General features: G+C 60.5%; 3 protein-coding genes across 3 annotated transcripts; 2 read left to right on the plus strand and 1 right to left on the minus strand.

Moving 5' to 3' along the window:
* Nucleotides 1-573: 573 nt before the first annotated feature.
* XYLT2 (xylosyltransferase 2) lies at nucleotides 574-9,509 on the plus strand. Its single transcript, XM_038757400.1, has 11 exons — nucleotides 574-720; nucleotides 2,387-2,861; nucleotides 3,399-3,580; nucleotides 4,278-4,480; nucleotides 4,558-4,638; nucleotides 4,885-5,101; nucleotides 5,207-5,383; nucleotides 5,675-5,937; nucleotides 6,123-6,318; nucleotides 6,802-7,135; nucleotides 7,570-9,509. The coding sequence occupies exons 1-11, from the start codon at nucleotides 574-576 to the stop codon at nucleotides 7,890-7,892; spliced, it is 2,598 nt and encodes an 865-aa protein (XP_038613328.1). The 3' UTR covers nucleotides 7,893-9,509.
* Nucleotides 9,510-9,971: 462 nt separating this feature from the next.
* LOC119937606 lies at nucleotides 9,972-14,142 on the plus strand. Its single transcript, XM_038757154.1, has 6 exons — nucleotides 9,972-10,056; nucleotides 10,419-10,525; nucleotides 10,742-10,860; nucleotides 12,598-12,697; nucleotides 12,855-13,013; nucleotides 13,434-14,142. The coding sequence occupies exons 1-6, from the start codon at nucleotides 9,972-9,974 to the stop codon at nucleotides 13,521-13,523; spliced, it is 660 nt and encodes a 219-aa protein (XP_038613082.1). The 3' UTR covers nucleotides 13,524-14,142.
* A 420-nt stretch (nucleotides 14,143-14,562) lies between these two features.
* MRPL27 (mitochondrial ribosomal protein L27) lies at nucleotides 14,563-17,901 on the minus strand. Its single transcript, XM_038757345.1, has 4 exons — nucleotides 17,838-17,901; nucleotides 15,556-15,678; nucleotides 15,188-15,255; nucleotides 14,563-14,877 (listed from the first exon to the last, which is right to left on the minus strand). Exons 1-4 carry the CDS (start codon nucleotides 17,881-17,883, stop codon nucleotides 14,671-14,673), a joined length of 444 nt encoding a protein of 147 aa, XP_038613273.1. The 5' UTR covers nucleotides 17,884-17,901; the 3' UTR covers nucleotides 14,563-14,670.
* Between the last annotated feature and the right edge of the window lie 35 nt (nucleotides 17,902-17,936).

Genomic DNA, 17,936 nt, shown 5'->3' on the forward strand with positions numbered 1-17,936 from the left:
AATAGAATAGATATTTATATATGTTGCCAATTTGTACTTCCCAAGCGCTTAGTACAGTGCTCTGCGCATAGTAAGCGCTCAATAAATACGATTGATGATGATGATGATATGTACAAGTAAAATAAATATGTACAAACATATATCCATATATCCAGGTGCTGTGGGGAAGGGAAGGAGGTGAGATGGGGGGGATGGAGAGGGGGACGAGGGGGAGAGGAAGGAAGGGGCTCAGTCTGGGGAACATATTAACCAAATAAAAGAAATAGAATAAATCTGTACAAATAAAATAAATATTTGATGACATTTGATTTTATTGAGCGCTTAGTACAGTGCTCCGCACACAGTAAGCGCTCAATAAATACGATTGATGATGACAGGGCCTCCCGCCCTCGGCTCCCCTCACGGCCCTCGGGGGGCGGGGCCTGGAGGGGCGGGGGCCGCCATTGGCTGTCGCCGCGAGGGGGGCGGGGCCTGAGACGGCCCCGCCCCCTCGACGCGCTCCCCTGCGCGCGCGCCCCCGCGGCCGGGGTGCCGCGGCGCGCGGCGTCGGGAGCGGCGCGGGGGCGCGCGAAGATGGCGAGTGCGCGGCTGCCGAAGCTGGCCCGGCGCTACAGGCTGGTCATCGCCACGGCCTTGGCCATCCTGCTGCTGCAGGGCCTGGTGGTGTGGAGCTTCAGCAGCCTGGAGGAGGAGGAGGAGGAGGAGCCGGGGGAGGTGAAGGTCGGGAGTGCCATCATCATTATTATTATTATTAAGGAGCGATACCCAGGAAGGCGTGGGGCCTTGTCGGGGGAGACCAGACCCCCTAGACGACGGCTGAAGAAGGATGGGGGCAGGAGAGGGGGAGATCTTGGCGGCCCAGGCGGTGGGCCTGATGAACTGGGAGAAGAGGCGAGGGAGGTGGGAGCCGGTGGGAAACGGGAAGGTCAGGTTACAGGTGGGAAGGAACAGGGAGCCTTGCTGCAGAGAGGCTGGAGGGAGGGAGGGAGGTGGGGAGAAAGTGGGCCCAGGGGCGTGGAACCGGGGGCCGGACTTGTGTAAGTCTGGGGGCTTTTCGACTGTGAGCCCACTGTTGGGTAGGGACTGTCTCTATACGTTGCCAACTTGTACTTCCCAAGCGCTTAGTCCAGTGCTCTGCCCATAGTAAGCGCTCAGTAAATACGATTGATTGATTGGGGGCAAGGCTGAGTGGCTGCCCCTGGACCCGGGGAAGGAGGTGCCCACGTGCCTGCCAGGGTGGTGAGGCGGAGGATGCTGTGCTCCGCCCCCCCCAACCCATCCCCTAGGAGGGCTGGTTGGGGCAGGCCCTCTCGCTTGGCTAGTGATCCTCCAGGGGAGAGTGTCCACTTTCCCGGCTCTCTAGGGAGGACGTTCCTGCCGTGACTGGTGGTGGGGTGGGAGCTTACGGGAGAGGGAGTGGACTCTTGACCACGCAACTGGGAGGTGATGGGCAGATGAGAAGCCTCTGGACAGAGGGGGCACACCCAATGTGGAGAGCCGGACTCCAGGCTCCTGACCGGCGAAGGGCGGGTTATCCCATTCCCTCTGCAGGTTGAGTGACCAGTGCGGGCTTAGAGGGTGGGGGCCGAGGAGGTCAAACCAGACACCGGGGCCTGGGCTTCTGCTCCTTGACCTCCCACCTCGAACCCAGTCTTTCAGACCCAAGCCCGGGGGTCCCAGCCAATTTGGCTCTGACCTCTGCATGCAGAGGCCTTTGGGGGCAAGGGAATGGCGCCTGCCATACAAGTGTTGGAGGGTCACCAAATCTTGCTTTGTCAACCAGATGCCTCCAATTTTCTGTCCATTCCAAGTGGCTGTGCTAGTCTTCTTTGAGGGTGTTGGCTCCTTAGTATTGTAGGCCGGGGTGTCCTAAACCCTCCCACTCTGGCCTCCTAAGGAGGGGGCTAAGCTTTGAAAGCGTGAGGGCTGGTGTTTTTGAAGAGGCTGAGCCGGGGACTGGTGGCTTAGAAGGACAAAGTCTCTTGCAAGGATTGGGCCACAGGCTTGGCTGAGTGCTCAGGTTGAGATGCAGGACTTCTGGGCAGGAGGTAACTGGGCAGGAGGGGCAAGCAGCATGGCTCAGTGGAAAGGGCATGGGCTTTGGAGTCAGAGGTCATGGGTTCAAATCCCGGCTCCGCCACTTGTCAGCTGTGTGACTTTGGGCAAGTCACTTAACTTCTCTGGGCCTCAGTTACCTCACCTGGAAAATGGGGATTAAGATTGTGAGCCCTCCGTGGGACAACCTGATCACCTTGTAACCTCCCCAGCGCTTAGAACAGTGCTTTGCACATAGTAAGCGCTTAATAAATGCCATTAAAAGAAAAAAACTGACCCTGTCGCAGTGGCTTGTGGGTAGGATCGGACCGGTGCCCGCTTTCCTTTGCAGAAGGGGCGCCAGTGGAAGCCGCGTCTGCCAGACCCCGGCCTGGGCTCCAAGGACCCGGACAGCTCGGCCGGGCGCAGGGGCGGGGCGGGCCGGAAGCACGGACGCTGGCGGGGCCGCACCGAACACCCCGGCGTTCACGTGGCCAAGCTGGCGAGGGCGGTGACCAGCCAGCACCGAGTTGGGCGGCGCCCCTCTGTGCCCGCACCAGAGCCGTCCGCCCGCCGGAACCTCAGCGCCAGGGCCGCGCAGCTGGCGGGCGGCTTCCAGCACGGGGACACGGGTAGCGTGGAGGGGGCCCCGCTGCCCACCGAGAGCGGCTTCACCCCCAAGTGCGAGATCGTGGGCAAAGACGCCCTCTCGGCCCTGGCCCGGGCCAGCACCAAGCAGTGCCAGCAGGAGATTGCCAATGTGGTGTGTCTGCACCAGGCGGGGGGCCTCATGCCCCGGGCGGTGCCCCGTCACTGTCAACTCTCCGGTGAGTGTCCGGGCAGGATCCCTACCACATGGCACTTCTGCCCAAAGCAGCAGCTGCTGGCTCGTGGGGTTGGTGGTGGGTGGGTGGGTATAGGTGGGGCAGGGTGGGGGCGAGGAAAAGACTCCAATTCAGGGCTTAGCAGAGGAAGAGGTTGAAGTGCTAGCAGTCAGAGGGATTCCCCACCCCGGCTAGGGGAAGGTGAACCCTGGAGGGCACGTGTGTGGATCTGGATTTTACGTTTGGTTCCAGGTTCTGACCTGGAGGCAGGGGAGCAAATGAGACTACAGGACTGTTGGTTTGGGGGATTCAGGCTGTAGTTCTGGGGGTCTGGGTTACCCTTGGCCCCAGCCCCAAGTTCGCCCTGCTTGTCCCCTCTGATGTTGTCCCTCGAGGCATTAGAATCCCCACACACTCTCGCATGACTGCACACCCACACCTCCACACCCACGCATGCGACATGCAGTCCCTGGGGGCAGATTGGCTGCCCGTTTGTGACCCGGGACCAGGATCTGGCTGAGAGCTGTACTCTGCCCACAGGGAAGACGGGCCCGGTCATCCAGTGGGATGAGAGCCGGGCCCAGGAGCTGCCGTCTCCCAAGGGGCCACCCGTGCGCATCGCCTACATGCTGGTCGTGCACGGCCGGGCTGCGCGCCAGCTCAAACGCCTCCTCAAGGCCGTCTACCATCAGCAGCACTACTTTTACATCCATGTGGACAAGGTGCCGTGGGTGGGCGTGCGGGCTGGGTGGGCAAAGGTGGGGAGCGGGACGATGGGCGGGGACAAGGATGGGGAGTGGGAGGAGAGATGGACCGCTTCCATCATCATTTTCAGCTGGCCACGTATAAGCCTCTGCTGCATGCTAGGCGCTGCACCGAATGTTTGGGAGAGTACAACTTTAGCAAGACACACGGACCCTGCCCTCAAGGAATTTAAGGCTCATTAATTCAGTGATGTTTACCGAGGGCCTTTGATATGCAGACCACTGTACAGCGCACTGGGAGAAAATTCAGGGCTGATATTTAGATCGGGTCCCTGGTCCCCCCCCAAAAACTCACAATTTAAGAAGGTAGGAAGTAGGTGGTGATGGAAAGATGAAACACTTGGATGAGGTCAGTGGGAAATAGAGCCAGAGTGTCTCAGGCTGAGCTGTTCAGAGTCCCACAGTCATGGCCGCGGCCACAGCCAACCCCAACGTCGTACGGTCTGGCGGGGAGATCCAGGGCAAACTTACCGGTGGTGCAGGCGGGGGTGGCCGCGAGTGCTGGGTGGTCTGGGTGGGAGGGGCTGATAGGTCAATGCCAGGGGGTGGTGGGATCGGGCCTTGGTTCCCAGGCCTGGACCAGGCCCCTGGGAGTGGGGAGGCTTCTGGAGGAGTGTAGTTGGACATGTCCCCCTTCATCTCTGTCCCCCTGCAGCGCTCCAACTACCTGCACCGGGAGGTGGTGGAGCTGGCCCAGGCCTATCCCAACGTGCGGGTGACCCCCTGGCGCATGGTCACCATCTGGGGTGGGGCCAGCCTCCTGAAGATGTACCTGCGCAGCATGAGAGACCTGCTGGAGGCCCCTGGCTGGGCCTGGGACTATTACATCAACCTCAGCGCTACTGATTACCCCACCAGGTATGGAGCAGACCACTCTTGAGTTCTAGAGGACCATCCCCACCCCCCAATTTCCACGTGTGTCTCTCCTCCCCCAGGACCAATGATGAGCTGGTAACATTCCTGACCAGGCACCGAGACAAGAACTTCCTCAAGTCACACGGTCGGGACAACAGCAGGTGAAGCAGGGCCCCGACATTGGGAATGTGAGGACGTGGAAGTCCTCTCTCCCTCTCCCCACCAGACCTCTCCCCAGGGGAGATGGGCTCGTCAGCACCCCATCTGCCGTTGTTCCCTCCATCCGCCGTTGCTCTCTCCGAACGGCAGCCGGGGGGCGAATCTGGTGGTGTCTTGGGGGGGGTCCCGGCCCCGTGCCGAGGAGGACCCCACGCTCCTAGTCTGAGCCCCGCCCCCGCGCCCCACAGGTTCATCAAGAAACAGGGCCTGGACCGGCTGTTCCACGAATGTGACTCTCACATGTGGCGTCTGGGGGAGCGGCAGATCCCCGAAGGCATCGTGGTGGACGGGGGCTCCGACTGGTTCTCCCTGACGCGCAGCTTCGTGGAGTATGTGGTCTACACCCGCGACCCCCTCGTGGCCCAGCTGCGCCAGTTCTACACCTACACCCTCCTCCCGGCGGAGGTGGGGCCCCAGGGGGGGTGGGGCGGGGGGCAGGGGAGGACGGAGCTGGGGGTCCGGGCTCAGTGGCTCACTCGTCTTCCCTCTTGCACGCTCCTCCCGCCCCAGTCCTTCTTCCACACGGTCCTGGAGAACAGCCACGCCTGTGACACGCTGGTGGACAACAACCTGCGTGTGACCAACTGGAACCGCAAGCTGGGCTGCAAGTGCCAGTACAAGCACATTGTGGACTGGTGCGGCTGCTCCCCCAATGACTTCAAGCCACAGGATTTTCTGCGGTTGCAGGTGAGCGGCCCCCTCCCTCTGTCCCTTCCGCCCCTTGCTCCTCCCCCCCGCCCCCCACCAGCTCTGCCCGCAGTGGACGCCCAGTAGAGTGCTCTGCATACCTAGTGGAGGCCCACTGTAGCACCCAGTACAGTCCCCTGCACACAGCACACACCTGGTACAGTGCGCAGCACTCAATAGGCACCCGGCACAATGCTCTGGACCCAGTAGACTCCAGGCACTGTGCCCCCAGAGGGAGCCTAGTACAGTGCTCTGCTATCTCCGTGCTCTGGATCCATCCCTTGCTTCCAGCAACTGTCCAGACCCACCTTCTTTGCCCGGAAGTTCGAATCTACGGTGAACCAGGAGGTGCTGGAGATTCTGGACTCTCACCTGTACGGCAGTTACCCCCCCGGCACGCCAGCCCTCAAGGCGTATTGGGAGAACGTCTATGACCGGGCAGAGGGGCTTGGGGGCCTCAGCGATGTCGCCCTCACTGCCTATACTTCCTTCGTCCGCCTTGGCCTGCGCCACCTTACCAGCCCTGGCCCCCAGCCTGCCGATCAGCTCTGCAGGTGGGACTCTGGCCCTCTCCTCCCGGCCCAGTGATCTCTTTGCCCCCACCCATCCCCTTTTTGGCTCTTCCTCGCCCCTCCTTACCCCCGGCATTTTCCTCCTCACTTCCCTTGCCTCCTCTCTGGCCCCCCACTCCCCTCACTGCCCAATCTTGACAGCCTTTCGTCTCCCCCAACTCTCCTAGGTTTGAGCCTCGGGACTTTCCATCCAGAGTGCACCTGTATTTCTACGATGACCGTTTCCAGGGCTACCTGGTGACCCAGGAGGTGCAGCACTTTGGGTCGGGACAGGCTGAATCCCTGGAGATGTGGCTGATGCCCCAGGGAGCCAGGAAGCTAACAGGGCACAACGGCCAGGCCAACCGGCTGCAGAGCTTGGAGGTGGGTGGAGTGGGCAAGGCCCCTAGCTGGGCACAGCCGGGGACGGGGGGATCCACCTGGTTCAGGCGGATTGTTGGCTGTGGGGGCCATGTCTGTCCAGCTCTGGCCATTGCCCTGGGTCGGATCGGGGGCGGATCCTGGGAGAGGGCTTTTCTCCCTGGGAGAGGACTTCCCTCCCTGGGAGAGGACGCCTAGTGATCACATAAAGGGTGCCTCTCCTCAGGATCCCTCAGACTTGTCTCTCGAGTTTCTCCTGGGGTCTCTGATCGGCTTTTTGTGTCATCTCTCTCTCTCTCCCCCCCCACCCTTCAAAACTTCAGGCCTTGTGGGTTCGAGGAATGCTGGGAGTGTTCATGTGGGTTTGAGGGGGTCCCAGCCCGTGTGATGGGGGTAAGGTGGATGTTTGGGAGTCCTGGTGGTATCATGGGTGGGGCTGCCCAGCAGGGTCACGGCCTACCTATGCCAACGCCTCCTTCCCGGCAGGTGGGCACCGAGTGGGACCCCAAGGAGCGGATATTCCGGAACTTTGGGGGGCTGCTGGGACCATTGGACGAGCTGATGGCCGTGCAGCACTGGGCCCGGGGCCCCAACCTGACCGTCACACTGGTCTGGATCGATCCGGCCTACGTCATCGCCACCTCCTACGATATCACGGTGGACACGGAGGCCGAGTTCACGCAGTACAAGCCGCCCCTGCGCCGGCCCCTGCGGCCAGGGACCTGGACCGTCCGCCTGCTGCAGTTCTGGGAGCCCCTGGGCGAGACGCAGTTCCTGGTGCTGCCTCTCACTTTCAACCACAGACTACCTCTCAGGAAAGGTAACCGGGCTCCCCTCTCCCCCACCCTGCGGCCAAGCAGGCTTGCCTCCAGGTCGTTCGCCTATTCCTTGGCTCTGTGGTTCCAAGGGGCTGCCGTCAGGCTACGCCTCGGCTCCTCTGTGAGACCAATCCCAGCTCAAGGCCCACCCTGATACCCGATTCCGTTTGCGGAGACAGGCTGGGAGACGTTTGCGGAGACAGGCTGGGAGACGACAAAGTTCCCTGTTGCTGGGGGGTGGAGTGGGGTTCCCTCCCCAGCTTTTGGGAGAGGAGGGGGTGAGAGATGGACTTGCAGATGGAGAGACTCACCCATCCTGAGCTCAGGCAGGAACCTGGCAGTGGACGAGGACGGGGGTGGCACCCCCGGGGTGGGGGCCGGGGAGTGGAGGGCTCCCCAGCTGGCGTGGGAACTGAAGGAAGACCCTCCCCACCAGATGACGGGAGGTGGTTGCACGCCGGCCCCCCTAACAGCGAGTACATGGAGCAGAGCTTCCAAGGCCTGAACAGCGTCCTGAACCTGCCCCGGCCCGGCCCGGCGGAGGAAGCTGCCCGGCGGCGGGCGGAGCTGGCCGGTCCCGCTCTGGAGGACTGGACGGACAGCAGCTTGGGTGGCTTTTGGTCGGTGGCCGGCGTGTGTGGCCCAGACGTCTCCGGCTGCCCCGCCCTGGAGCCCTGCAGCCGGACCCGTTGGAGCTCCCTGTCCCCTGACCCCAAGTCCGAACTGGGTCCGGTCAAAGCCGATGGCCGGCTCAGGTAGCAGGGGGCGGGGCCCGGAGCCCCGGGGTGTAGCACCTTAGAGACGGATGGCGCGGGAACGGACGGGCGACGGGGGCTTTCTGCCTCCAGAGCTGATTAGGCTCCGCTGGGTTCTGGCGGGCTGAAGCCTGGGCTCAGGAGTGGGCGGCCGGAGGCCACGGCTCTCTGGAGCTGAAGGCCAAACCAGCGGGCACCGGGGGTGCACCGGCAGAGTCTGCCCCTGTTCCTTGAAGTTGGGCATACCGGACACCGGGCTAGGGCTACGGTGCCCACCCCGAAGCCACCACCCCCAGACCCTCCCCGAGCTGTCCCTGGTTTGACTGGGGAGGTTGGGGAAGAAGGGCGAGATCCAGGCAGATCAGCCCACAGGGACCCTGGGCCTGGCTCAGGAGTTGGGGGAGGAGGTGCAGAACAGACAGTGGAATCTGGGGGACCGCGGGCTCCGGTCGTGACCCTGGCCCCGGGAGCTGTCACAGCTGCTTGAGAAGGGAGGGCATGGAGAGGTGCACAAGGGGTCCTTGCGTCTCCCTCCCGTGACACCACCCACTCACCAGAATAGAGGACAGGAGCGGGGGTGGTATCTCACCCCTCCTCCATGGCAATCTCATCCCAACATGTCCCTTCAGCATCAGGTGAGTGTCCTCGAGGATCTTTCGGGGCGGGCAGCGTGGCCCTGAGTGCCCTCTCAACCCCATTAGTGGTCCGGGGCAGTAGGCAAAAATGCGGGTGCCGTCCTCGGCCGGTCCCTGGGTCTTGCCAGTCCCTGGGTGGCAGAGCTGGGGGCAGGGGCCCGAGCCCCGCAGATGGTCCATTTGGCATTAAAAGGGGCCACGACAGCGGCGAGAGGCTGGGACGTGACCCCTGTGCACTGGAGAAGGGGGTTTAGTTCTTGAATATGCAAAAGCAGAAATATATCTTTATCTCTAGAGCTGAGAATCTGTGTCCTCCCTGATGTCAGTGGTGGGGGCTAGGAGGGCCGAGTCCTTGGTTTCCTGTCCTAAGCCCCACCCCTCTGGCCCCGTTCTGCTAGGGATGTTGAAACCTCCCCACCAGGTTGGAGGCAGCTGAAGCTGATAAGCACCTAGATGACAGCCTTCTCCCTCAAGCCCCTACTCCTGGCGGACCCCAGCCTGAGCTGAGCCCCCAGGGTCGGGCCAGAGGGCGTTTGGCCCATGGGCTGACGAGCCTGCGGGCTTGCTCGCCCTCTCCCTCCCTTGAGGCCTTGGACTCCACCTCTTCCACTCCCACTGGACTTGGGACCCAGAGCCAGGGCTCTCTGCCCGGCGCAGGGCCGGGGGCCAGGAGGAGTCGAACCCCTGGCGGGTGGAGGCTGCGGAAGCTGGCCCTGAGGTCCCTCTCCAGACCCCCGATGTGACAGAAGTGACCAGTGGTGGGAGGGGGGCCCGTGGGGGCTTTTGCAATGGCTGCGCCGGGCGGTACGATTATCTCATTGGAAAAAGAAAGTATAGGCCATGGGAGGTCGGGCCCGCTGCTTTTGTATCTGCACCGCGTGCTCCATCTCCTAGGCGACGGCAGGCCCCGCGCTCCGTCGGGTTAGCCGGCCTCCTGTCCGCTTGGGGCCAATAGGGGCTGAGACGCCGGCCAATGGGCTGGGGGAGGGACCGTGGATACTGTGGGGCGGGGGAGATGGGGGAAGCAAGGGGGCAAAGATCCAGTCCCAGGAGAACTGGGAAGGCTGTGGAGCTGCTACCTTGGCCGGGTCCCGCGTGGCCCAGGCGGGCAGAGGAGGCCTTCAGGCGGAGGTTCGATCTGCAGGGGGCCACGTGAAGCAGGGTCCACGTTGCTTCCTTTGGGAGTTGGGGCCGTGGCCAGTCTGGGCAGACCCGAGAGCACCGAACCCAGCTTCTGCAGTCCCCCAGGTCTTCTTAAAGGCGACGCCCCGAGGGCAGCAGGAGGAGGGGGCCCCAGGTAGCCCCACGCCTGGCGACCAAAGCCCAAGGTAGTCCGCGCGTAGGCCGGAGCCATCTGCTATAGTCGATGCTGTAGCTTCTGGGCTGGGAACGGGCCTGGCCCTGCCCCCTCTTCCACCCAGCGTGCTGGCAAGTGGGAGGAAAGGCCCATGCCCCCTCCCAGCTCTCCCCCCTCTGCAGCCAGCCCCGGGGCCTTCATGGACGGCAGTATCCTGGCCATCGTCATCGCCACGGGTGAGTGCCTGCTTCTCTCTTCAGTGGGCCGCTCGGTGCAGCCGCGGGGATCGTCGTCCCGGAATCCCCGGTTGCCTCCCTTCCCCGCCTCCTCTGAGATTCTGGGTCTCTGCAGCTTTTTCCCTGGGTGGGGGGGCTGGCAAGGTGACATCTTGGGGGTGGCTTGTCGGGGTTGGACAAGTGAGACCCGGCTGCTGTGTTTAGGGTCCGGTAAGGGGGTGCCCATCTCTGTCACCTTGGCTCCCTGCATGGACCCCCCAGGCCTCTCCTTCCTACCCTCTCTCTCCCCTCCCTCTCCTTCCTTACATTCCCTTCCCTTTCCCTCTCCTTTCCACCTGCTGCCTACCAAACTGTGTCCACAGGCAGAACTCTGGGCTCAGCCCTGTCCCGGAAATCAGATGGCTACTGCTGGATGGGGCTGGATGGGACTGGTCTGGGCCAGGGCATTGGGCTGGCCCTGACAGACTCAGTCAGGAGCAGCAGCTGGCGGGGTGGGGGGTAGAGAGAAGGGAGAGAGGTGGGTCTGGCCAAGGTCTGTCACCTAGGGATCCCAGTTGCAAGCAGATCCTGAGCCGGAGGAAGGGGAGAGGGGCAACCCTGGAGCAGCTTGGGTCAGCTCGGGGCCATGGTCCTCGGGCCCTGAGGAGGCCCTTGCGGCTGCTGACTGTTCCTTGCTTTCCAGTAGTTTCCTTATTTGTGTTCATTGTGGCCATCCTGCTGCTCCTTCTGCTCCTGTACCAGCGCGACCCGCAGTGCTGCCAACTCCTGTGCTCCTGCCGCTTCTTCCAGAACCCCAGTCAGTATGTGAGTATCATCTTCCCCCTCCACACACCCTCCCCCCCCCCTCCAAGCCCAAAGGGCTGGAGGGAGATGGGGCTGAGCAGGAGGAATGTAGGAAGTGGTTGATGGCAGGGAGAGGACCACTAAAATTAGAGACATTCTTTGCCTCTAGCTAGGTTTTAATCTTTTTGTGGGCAGAGAACTTTTCTGCTAACTGTGTTGTACTCACCCAGGCACGTAGTACAGTACTGTGCACGTACTAAGTGCTCAATAAGTACCCCTGATGATGATGCCAGTTGTGGAGTTCACGTGGCTCGAAGTGGGAGAGCCCCGGGGAGAGTTTGCCTTCATCCCATTTCCCAGCAACCAGTTCCTCCCTGCTCCCTACCCCAACTCTCAGGGGCCCGAGGAGTCCCGACCTGTAATCCCTGGACACCCATTAAGCGATAGTATTTATTGAGTGCCTACTGAATGCGAAACATTGTACCGCTCAGTTGGGAGAGAACAGTAATTAATAGCTTATAATCAAGCAGAGGAGACAGATACTAAAATTCTTTAAGATAGGAGGAAAAGGAAGAGCGGGTATGTACGTAAGTTACTACTCAAGAAATGGAGTGGCAAACTCAAGATATATAGAAATGCCTCGGTTGTGAGTACACAAGTATGTAGATGGCAAATAAGCGCTTGAGGTAATATAGTGGGGAGATAGGGGAAGATGAAGAATTAATCGGGGAAGGCCTCCTGGAGGATATGTGCCTTACATGGCTTTGAACATGGGGAGAGCTGTTGTCTGGCAAATGTGAAGGGGGGACCGAGGTAGGAGAGAGAGAGCGAGGCCCAGTGTGTGGGTTAACTCAGAGGACATTCCTGGCCTCCTCTATCACCACATCCTCCTCCTCCTCCCCTTTCTGGGACCTCACTGCTTGTCTCTCCGGGGTTGTCCGGATGGCCCAGCTCCACCCCAGACCCAGCTGCAGAAGTTTCTGCCTCACTCCAGGCAGGAGGGGAGAGCCTACCTTGGGGAGCCAAGACTGGGGGACAGGAGCAAGCCCCACTGGGAATTCAGTTAGCCTGCATCACAGGGGGAATTTGAGGGAGAAGTCAAACAGCCAGTGCCCAAAGCCATCCCATTCAGGTGCATCCAACCTCCAACTAGCCCAGTCCCAACCCCCTCCTGGCCTGATGTAGAGGATCTGGCAAGTATGGGGGCGGTGCAGGGTTGGTGCTCTTGGTGTTGAAAGGAGCCATAGTTAAGTGGGAGTCAGATCTGGGTGCACCTGGAGGTCCTCATTTTGGGACTTCTCCAGCTGGGGAGAATTGTAGACTCACCCAGTTGGGCCTCCAGGCTAACCAGGAAATGAAGCCACCCCCACACCCCTCCGGGCACCCAGATGCGGGGGGAATGGCCTGGACTTTTGGGGTCCCAACCCAGACTGAAGCATAGGGAGGGCTCTGGTTTCCGTTGTGGGGCTGGGGACTTCAGATGAGTATGAAAGTCGTGGTGCGGGGAGGGTCAGAGCCCAGGCTTCTGGAGTTAGTTGTCTCTTACACCTCTACCGTGGTCCTCTTCTCTATCCCCTATTCCCTTCCCCTTGGTGGGGGCCTTCTTTCTAACCATAAGACAGGCCGGGGAAGGCTTGGGGGGGCAGGGTGCAATCTTTTGGGTGAGGATGAGAGTTAAGACTGGACTCTGACCTGTGGAAACTAGTCAACTGTCCACCGCCTACGCTCTCACCCTGGGTATTCTCCCTCTCCCCACAGGACTGCCCCCCTCCCTACTTCAGCCACCACCAGAATTTGGGGGGGGTCCCACACTGGGGCCCAGCTCGCGGACAGAACTGCAGAGACCCCCCGAGGGGAGGTGAGTGCACTGGTCAGGGCCCTGGGTGAAGGGGGGGGGGCAGAATAAGGGCCCCAGGAGTGGGAGAACAGAGGGCCCTGAGCCACTGGGGGAACCCAGGCAGGGCAGGTTCCCTTAGGTGACCAGGACGCCCTGCTGGTCTCGGGGTTGTTTCCAGGGCAATGAGCCGTTCTGCGTGGGGCCGCCTCATGGCTACCAGCTCCGCCCGTGGCAGCCCCCTCGTCTGCCCAGCTACGAGAGCATTCGCAAGAAGGACCGCCAGCAGCACATCCACCAACTAATAGCCCGGCGCTTTGGGCTGTGGGCCCGTGGAGAGGTGACACCTCCTGCCCCTCCCCTCCCCCAGGCTCTATTCTCCCCAGATCTGTCGCTTAGCCCAGGGTCTCTGGGTGGATTCAGGCTAGGCCAGTCCCCTCTCTGCCCCTCCTGTGCTGCACGTATATGGCATCCCCTGCCACTTCCCCATTTACTCTTCCGCCCTCTGCTCTTTACGAGGGCAGAGGACCCTTCTCTGCGCCCCTATGAGAAGGCACACAGGGCCACCCCGTGCCCACTGTTCCTGCTGTGGGAGAAGAGGGAGCGGGAAACCCAGAGGAGGGACTGTGGAGACAAGAACTCCGATCCACTCTTCAAAGCTGGGGGAGGTGAAGGGGGCGGGGAGGGTTGCCACAGGTCTTGGTGCTGCTCAGGATGATTCCCCTGGGGTTGTTCACACCCTGCTCTCTCTCGCCTCTAGATGCCCCCCACCTACGAAGAGTCCCTGAGAGCTGAAGTCGGGGGCCAGGGTGCGGTTGCCTTCCCAGGGCCCAGAAACACAGCGGTGTAGGGGCCCTGGCCTCACCCGGCTCTTCCCCGGGGGTGGAATGCCCAGCACTGCAAGACCAGTTCCCCCTCCTGCCCGCTGCTGTTGCTGCCCTCTGGCTCAGCCCCATCCACCTCAAGCCCTGACTGTTACTGGGAGCTGGGCTGTCGACTCTGCTCCTCCGGCCCCAGTGGGAAAGGGGAAGCGCTAGGTCAGCCGGGAGCAGGGCAGGAATAATAATAATGGTATTTGTTGAGCACTTAAGACGTGCTAAGTACCATATTTTTCTAACTACCTGGGTAGATATAAGATAATCACGTCGGACACAAGCCTTGTCCCATAAGGGGCTTACAGTCTAAGTGGGGAAGCCGGGTTGCAGGAGCCGAGACCCACTTAAGCTCCACGGCAAATCGGGAGAGTCCCTGGAATGGGCACCCAGGAACTCTAGGCCTGAGGCAACTATGGGGTGGAGATGACCCAGGCCCCAGCCTCATCAACTGCTCCAACCCCTGGAAGAAACACCGCAGCTCCAGGACCACCGAGAAGAGGAGAGGCCAGGGGTTGGGGGGCCTGCCTGTGGGACCCCACGGGTTTAGCCCACCTTAAGGGGCTCCGGCTTTACACATAAACCACGATGAGAAGACGTTGCAGCCTTGCTTGTTGTCTGTCCAGGTAGGCCCTGGCCCACCTTGCTGGGTGCAGAGGAAGCCAACAGTCCCCCACCTCAGCGACATCTTATGCAGCTGCACACCCCCCTCCCGCCCCGACATTCCAAGCACACCATCCCTACCCCTGGCCATCGTCGGTCCAATCACGAGGGTGTGGCGGACGAGGGGGATGGGAGTCACACGGACGGCTGCCCCCCGCCCCCCCCCCCCCACACCTCCTGGGAAGAGGTCTTGGGACTTTGCAGGCAGATCTCCGTTCCTGTCCTCCCTCCAACAGAGCTTGGGGGGCCCTGGGACCCCTCTTCCCCTGCCCCCTGGCCCAGGTGCCTCTGCTCCCCTCCAGGAGCGAGGCAGGAGTGCAGAAACCATCCCCTCCCTCCATCCCTGACTCGTGCCACTGTGTGGAATCTCCTTTATTCCGGCTTTACTGCAGGCGTTCAGCCCGCCAACCCGTCCCAGGGTCCAAGGGTCCAACTGTGGGTACTCATGCCCGGCCCACAGCGTCAGAGCATGGTCACCAGCTTGAAGGTGCCCACCGGTTGGGCGGGAACAACGTGGACGAAGGTCTTGTAGAGCACGGCGCCCTGGGGGAGCTGGCGGATGATGTCCCCAGCCTCGGTGTTGCTGGGGGAGGGCACGTACACTTCTTTGGTGTAGCGCACGGTCCCTTCCTCCAGCGCAAAGAGGCTCTTGTTCTTGCCCAGCCCCACCTGGAATCCACAGGACACACACAGGTCAGCCGGGGGCCCCGCTTGAGCCCCGAGTACCCACGGCCACCAGAGGCCAGTCCTGGTGCCCCAAGGACAGAGGCAGGGGTGGACGGTGTGAACCTGGGGTCTCGGCCAGGGTTCTGGCCTTTTCCTGCCTTTGGCTCTCTGATGTCCGAGTGGGGACCAAGGGGAGGACACCCCAGTGGGCTGGGCCCACCCAGGAGGGACTCTGGAGACCGAGGCTCCCCAGAGCCCACGGGCAGAGAGGCGTGGGGCCACCCTCCCACCAGGCCGGGTGGCTGAGACTCACGTGGGCTCCCGGGTGCCAGCGAAAAGTGCGCTGAGTTGCGATGATGTTGCCGGCGTGGACGTACTGACCTGAAATGGGAGGGAGAGGGTGGTCTGGGCCCAGTGGAGGGCATGGCTACTATGAAGGGCTAGGGAAGCCTCAGCCTGAATCCCCGGGTACCCCTCCGTTTCCCCCCCCGTTCGGCTCCAATCCCGCTCACTGGGCTCTGGCTCCGGTTTGCCCCGAGCTTCCAAGCCTTCCCAGGCCTTGCTGGTGTCCAGAGTGAAGTGCAGGTGTGACCACCTCTTTGATGCCCAGGTACCCCCTCGTTCCCTGGGAATGGACCAGACGGGTGGGTGGAGTCCCCGGGAGCATGGGGTGAGACGCACCATCCAACTTTTTGAAGCCAAAGTGTTTGCCTCGAGCTTTTCCTCCACGGTTCTTGGAACTTCCACCCGTCTTCTTGGATGCAAATCTCACGGCCAAAACCGAGGCCGGGGGCGGGATGAGCCCTGCGGGGCGATGGAGAGAGGGGACGGGACGTAAGAAGTTCAGGAAATCCATTCAAAGAGGCCGGCCCCCTATCCCACTAGGTTGGCTCTTGGGATAACAAAGGAAACTCCCGAAGCATTCGTCCATGCCCCCCGCCCCTGGAGAATCTATCCGCTCCCAACGCAGCGTGATCTCAACATCCTCTGATGGTCCCATTGTAGCCTAGCCCCACTCTGAGAAGCAGGTTAAGAACACAGGCCTGGGACTCAGAAAGACTCCGGCTCTGCCGACTGTCTGCTGTGTGACCTTGGTCAAGTCGCTTCACTTCTCTCTCCCTCAGTTATCTCGTCTGTAAAGTGGGGATTAAGACTGTGATCCCCATGTGGGACATGGGCTGTGCCCACCCTGATTTGCTTGTATCGACCCCTGCACTTAGTACAGTGTGCCTGGCACATGGTAAGAGCCTAACAAATACCGTAATAAAGCAACAATTAGAGAAGCAGCGTGGCTTAGCGGAAAGAGCACGGGCTTGGGAATCAGAGGTCGTGGGTTCTAATCCCTGCTCGGCCACTTGTCAGCTGTGGGACTTTGGGCAAGTCGCTTAACTTATCTGTGCTTCGGTTACCTCATCTGTAAAGTGGGGATTAAGACTGTGAGCCCCAAGTGGGACGACCTGATCACCTTGGATCTATCCCAGAGCCTAGAACAGTGCTTGGCACATAGTAAGCACTTAACAAATACCAACAATATTATGATTCTCTGTGCCTCAGTTCCCTCATCTGGAAAATGGGGGTTAAGACTGTGAGCCCCACGTGGGACAACCTGATCACCTTGGATCTGTCCCAGTGCTTAGAACAGTGCTTGGCACATAGTAAGCGCTTAACAAATACCAGCATTATTATGATTCCCTGTGCCTCAGTTGCCTCATCTGGAAAATGGGGATTAAGACTGTGAGCCCCACGTGCCAGCGCTTACAACAGTGCTTGGGACATAGTAAGTGCTTAAGAAATACCTACATTATTACTACTCTCTGTGCCTCAGTTGCCTCATCTGGAAAATGGGGATTAAGACTGTCAGCCCCACGTGCCAGCGCTTAGAACAGTGCTTGGCACCTAGTAAGCGCTTAAGAAATACCAGCATTATTATGATTCTCTGCGCCTCAGTTCCCTCACCTGGTAAATGGGGATTAAGACTGTGAGCCCCACGTGCCAGCGCTTAGAACAGTGCTTGGCACGTAGTAAGTGCTTAACAAATACCAACATTTTTATGATTCTCTGTGCCTCAGTTCCCTCATCTGGAAAATGGAGATTAAGACTGTGAGCCCCAGGTGCCAGCGCTTAGAACAGTGCTTGGCACACAGTAAGCGCTTAATACCAACATTATTACGATTCTCTGTGCCTCAGTTCCCTCACCTGGATAATGGGGGTTAAGACTGTGAGCCCCAGGTGCCAGCGCTTAGAACAGTGCTTGGCACATAGTAAGCGCTTAATACCAACATTATTACGATTCTCTGTGCCTCAGTTCCCTCATCTGGAAAATGGGGCTTAAGACTGCGCGCCCCACGTGCCAGCGCTTAGAACAGTGCTTGGCACATAGTGAGCGCTTAATACCAACATTATTACGATTCTCTGTGCCTCAGTTCCCTCATCTGGAAAATGGGGGTTAAGACTGTGAGCCCCAGGTGCCAGCGCTTAAAACAGTGCTTGGCACACAGTAAGCGCTTAATACCAACATTATTACGATTCCCTGTGCCTCAGCTCCCTCATCTGGAAAATGGGGGTTAAGACTGTGAGCCCCAGGTGCCAACATTATCACGATTCTCTGTGCCTCAGTTCCCTCATCTGGAAAATGGGGGTTAAGACTGTGAGCCCCAGGTGCCAACATTATCACGATTCTCTGTGCCTCGGTTCCCTCATCTGGAAAACGGGGGTTAAGACTGTGAGCCCCAGGCGCCAACATTATTACGATTCTCTGTGCCTCAGTTCCCTCATCTGGAAAATGGGGGTTAAGACTGTGAGCCCCAGGTGCCAGCGCTTAGGACAGTGCTTGGCACCTAGTGAGCGCTTAAGAAAAATCATTATTACTATTAACAACTGAGGGTGAATGTAATGCGCCATGTTTCCCCCTGTCTGCCCGCCCTCCCTGGGTCCGCTCCGTCTTCCTCTCAGGAGCCTTTTACCCGCCTGCCGGGCCGCCATTAGGCCTCGTCGCGCCAGCGTCGCCATGGCTGCCCAGGTTGGGAGGGGAGCACTTCCGGCGGGGTGGGCGGGACTTCCGG

Source organism: Tachyglossus aculeatus, chromosome 15 (genome assembly GCF_015852505.1).
Source record: "Tachyglossus aculeatus isolate mTacAcu1 chromosome 15, mTacAcu1.pri, whole genome shotgun sequence".
Taxonomy (NCBI): Eukaryota; Metazoa; Chordata; class Mammalia; order Monotremata; family Tachyglossidae; genus Tachyglossus; species Tachyglossus aculeatus.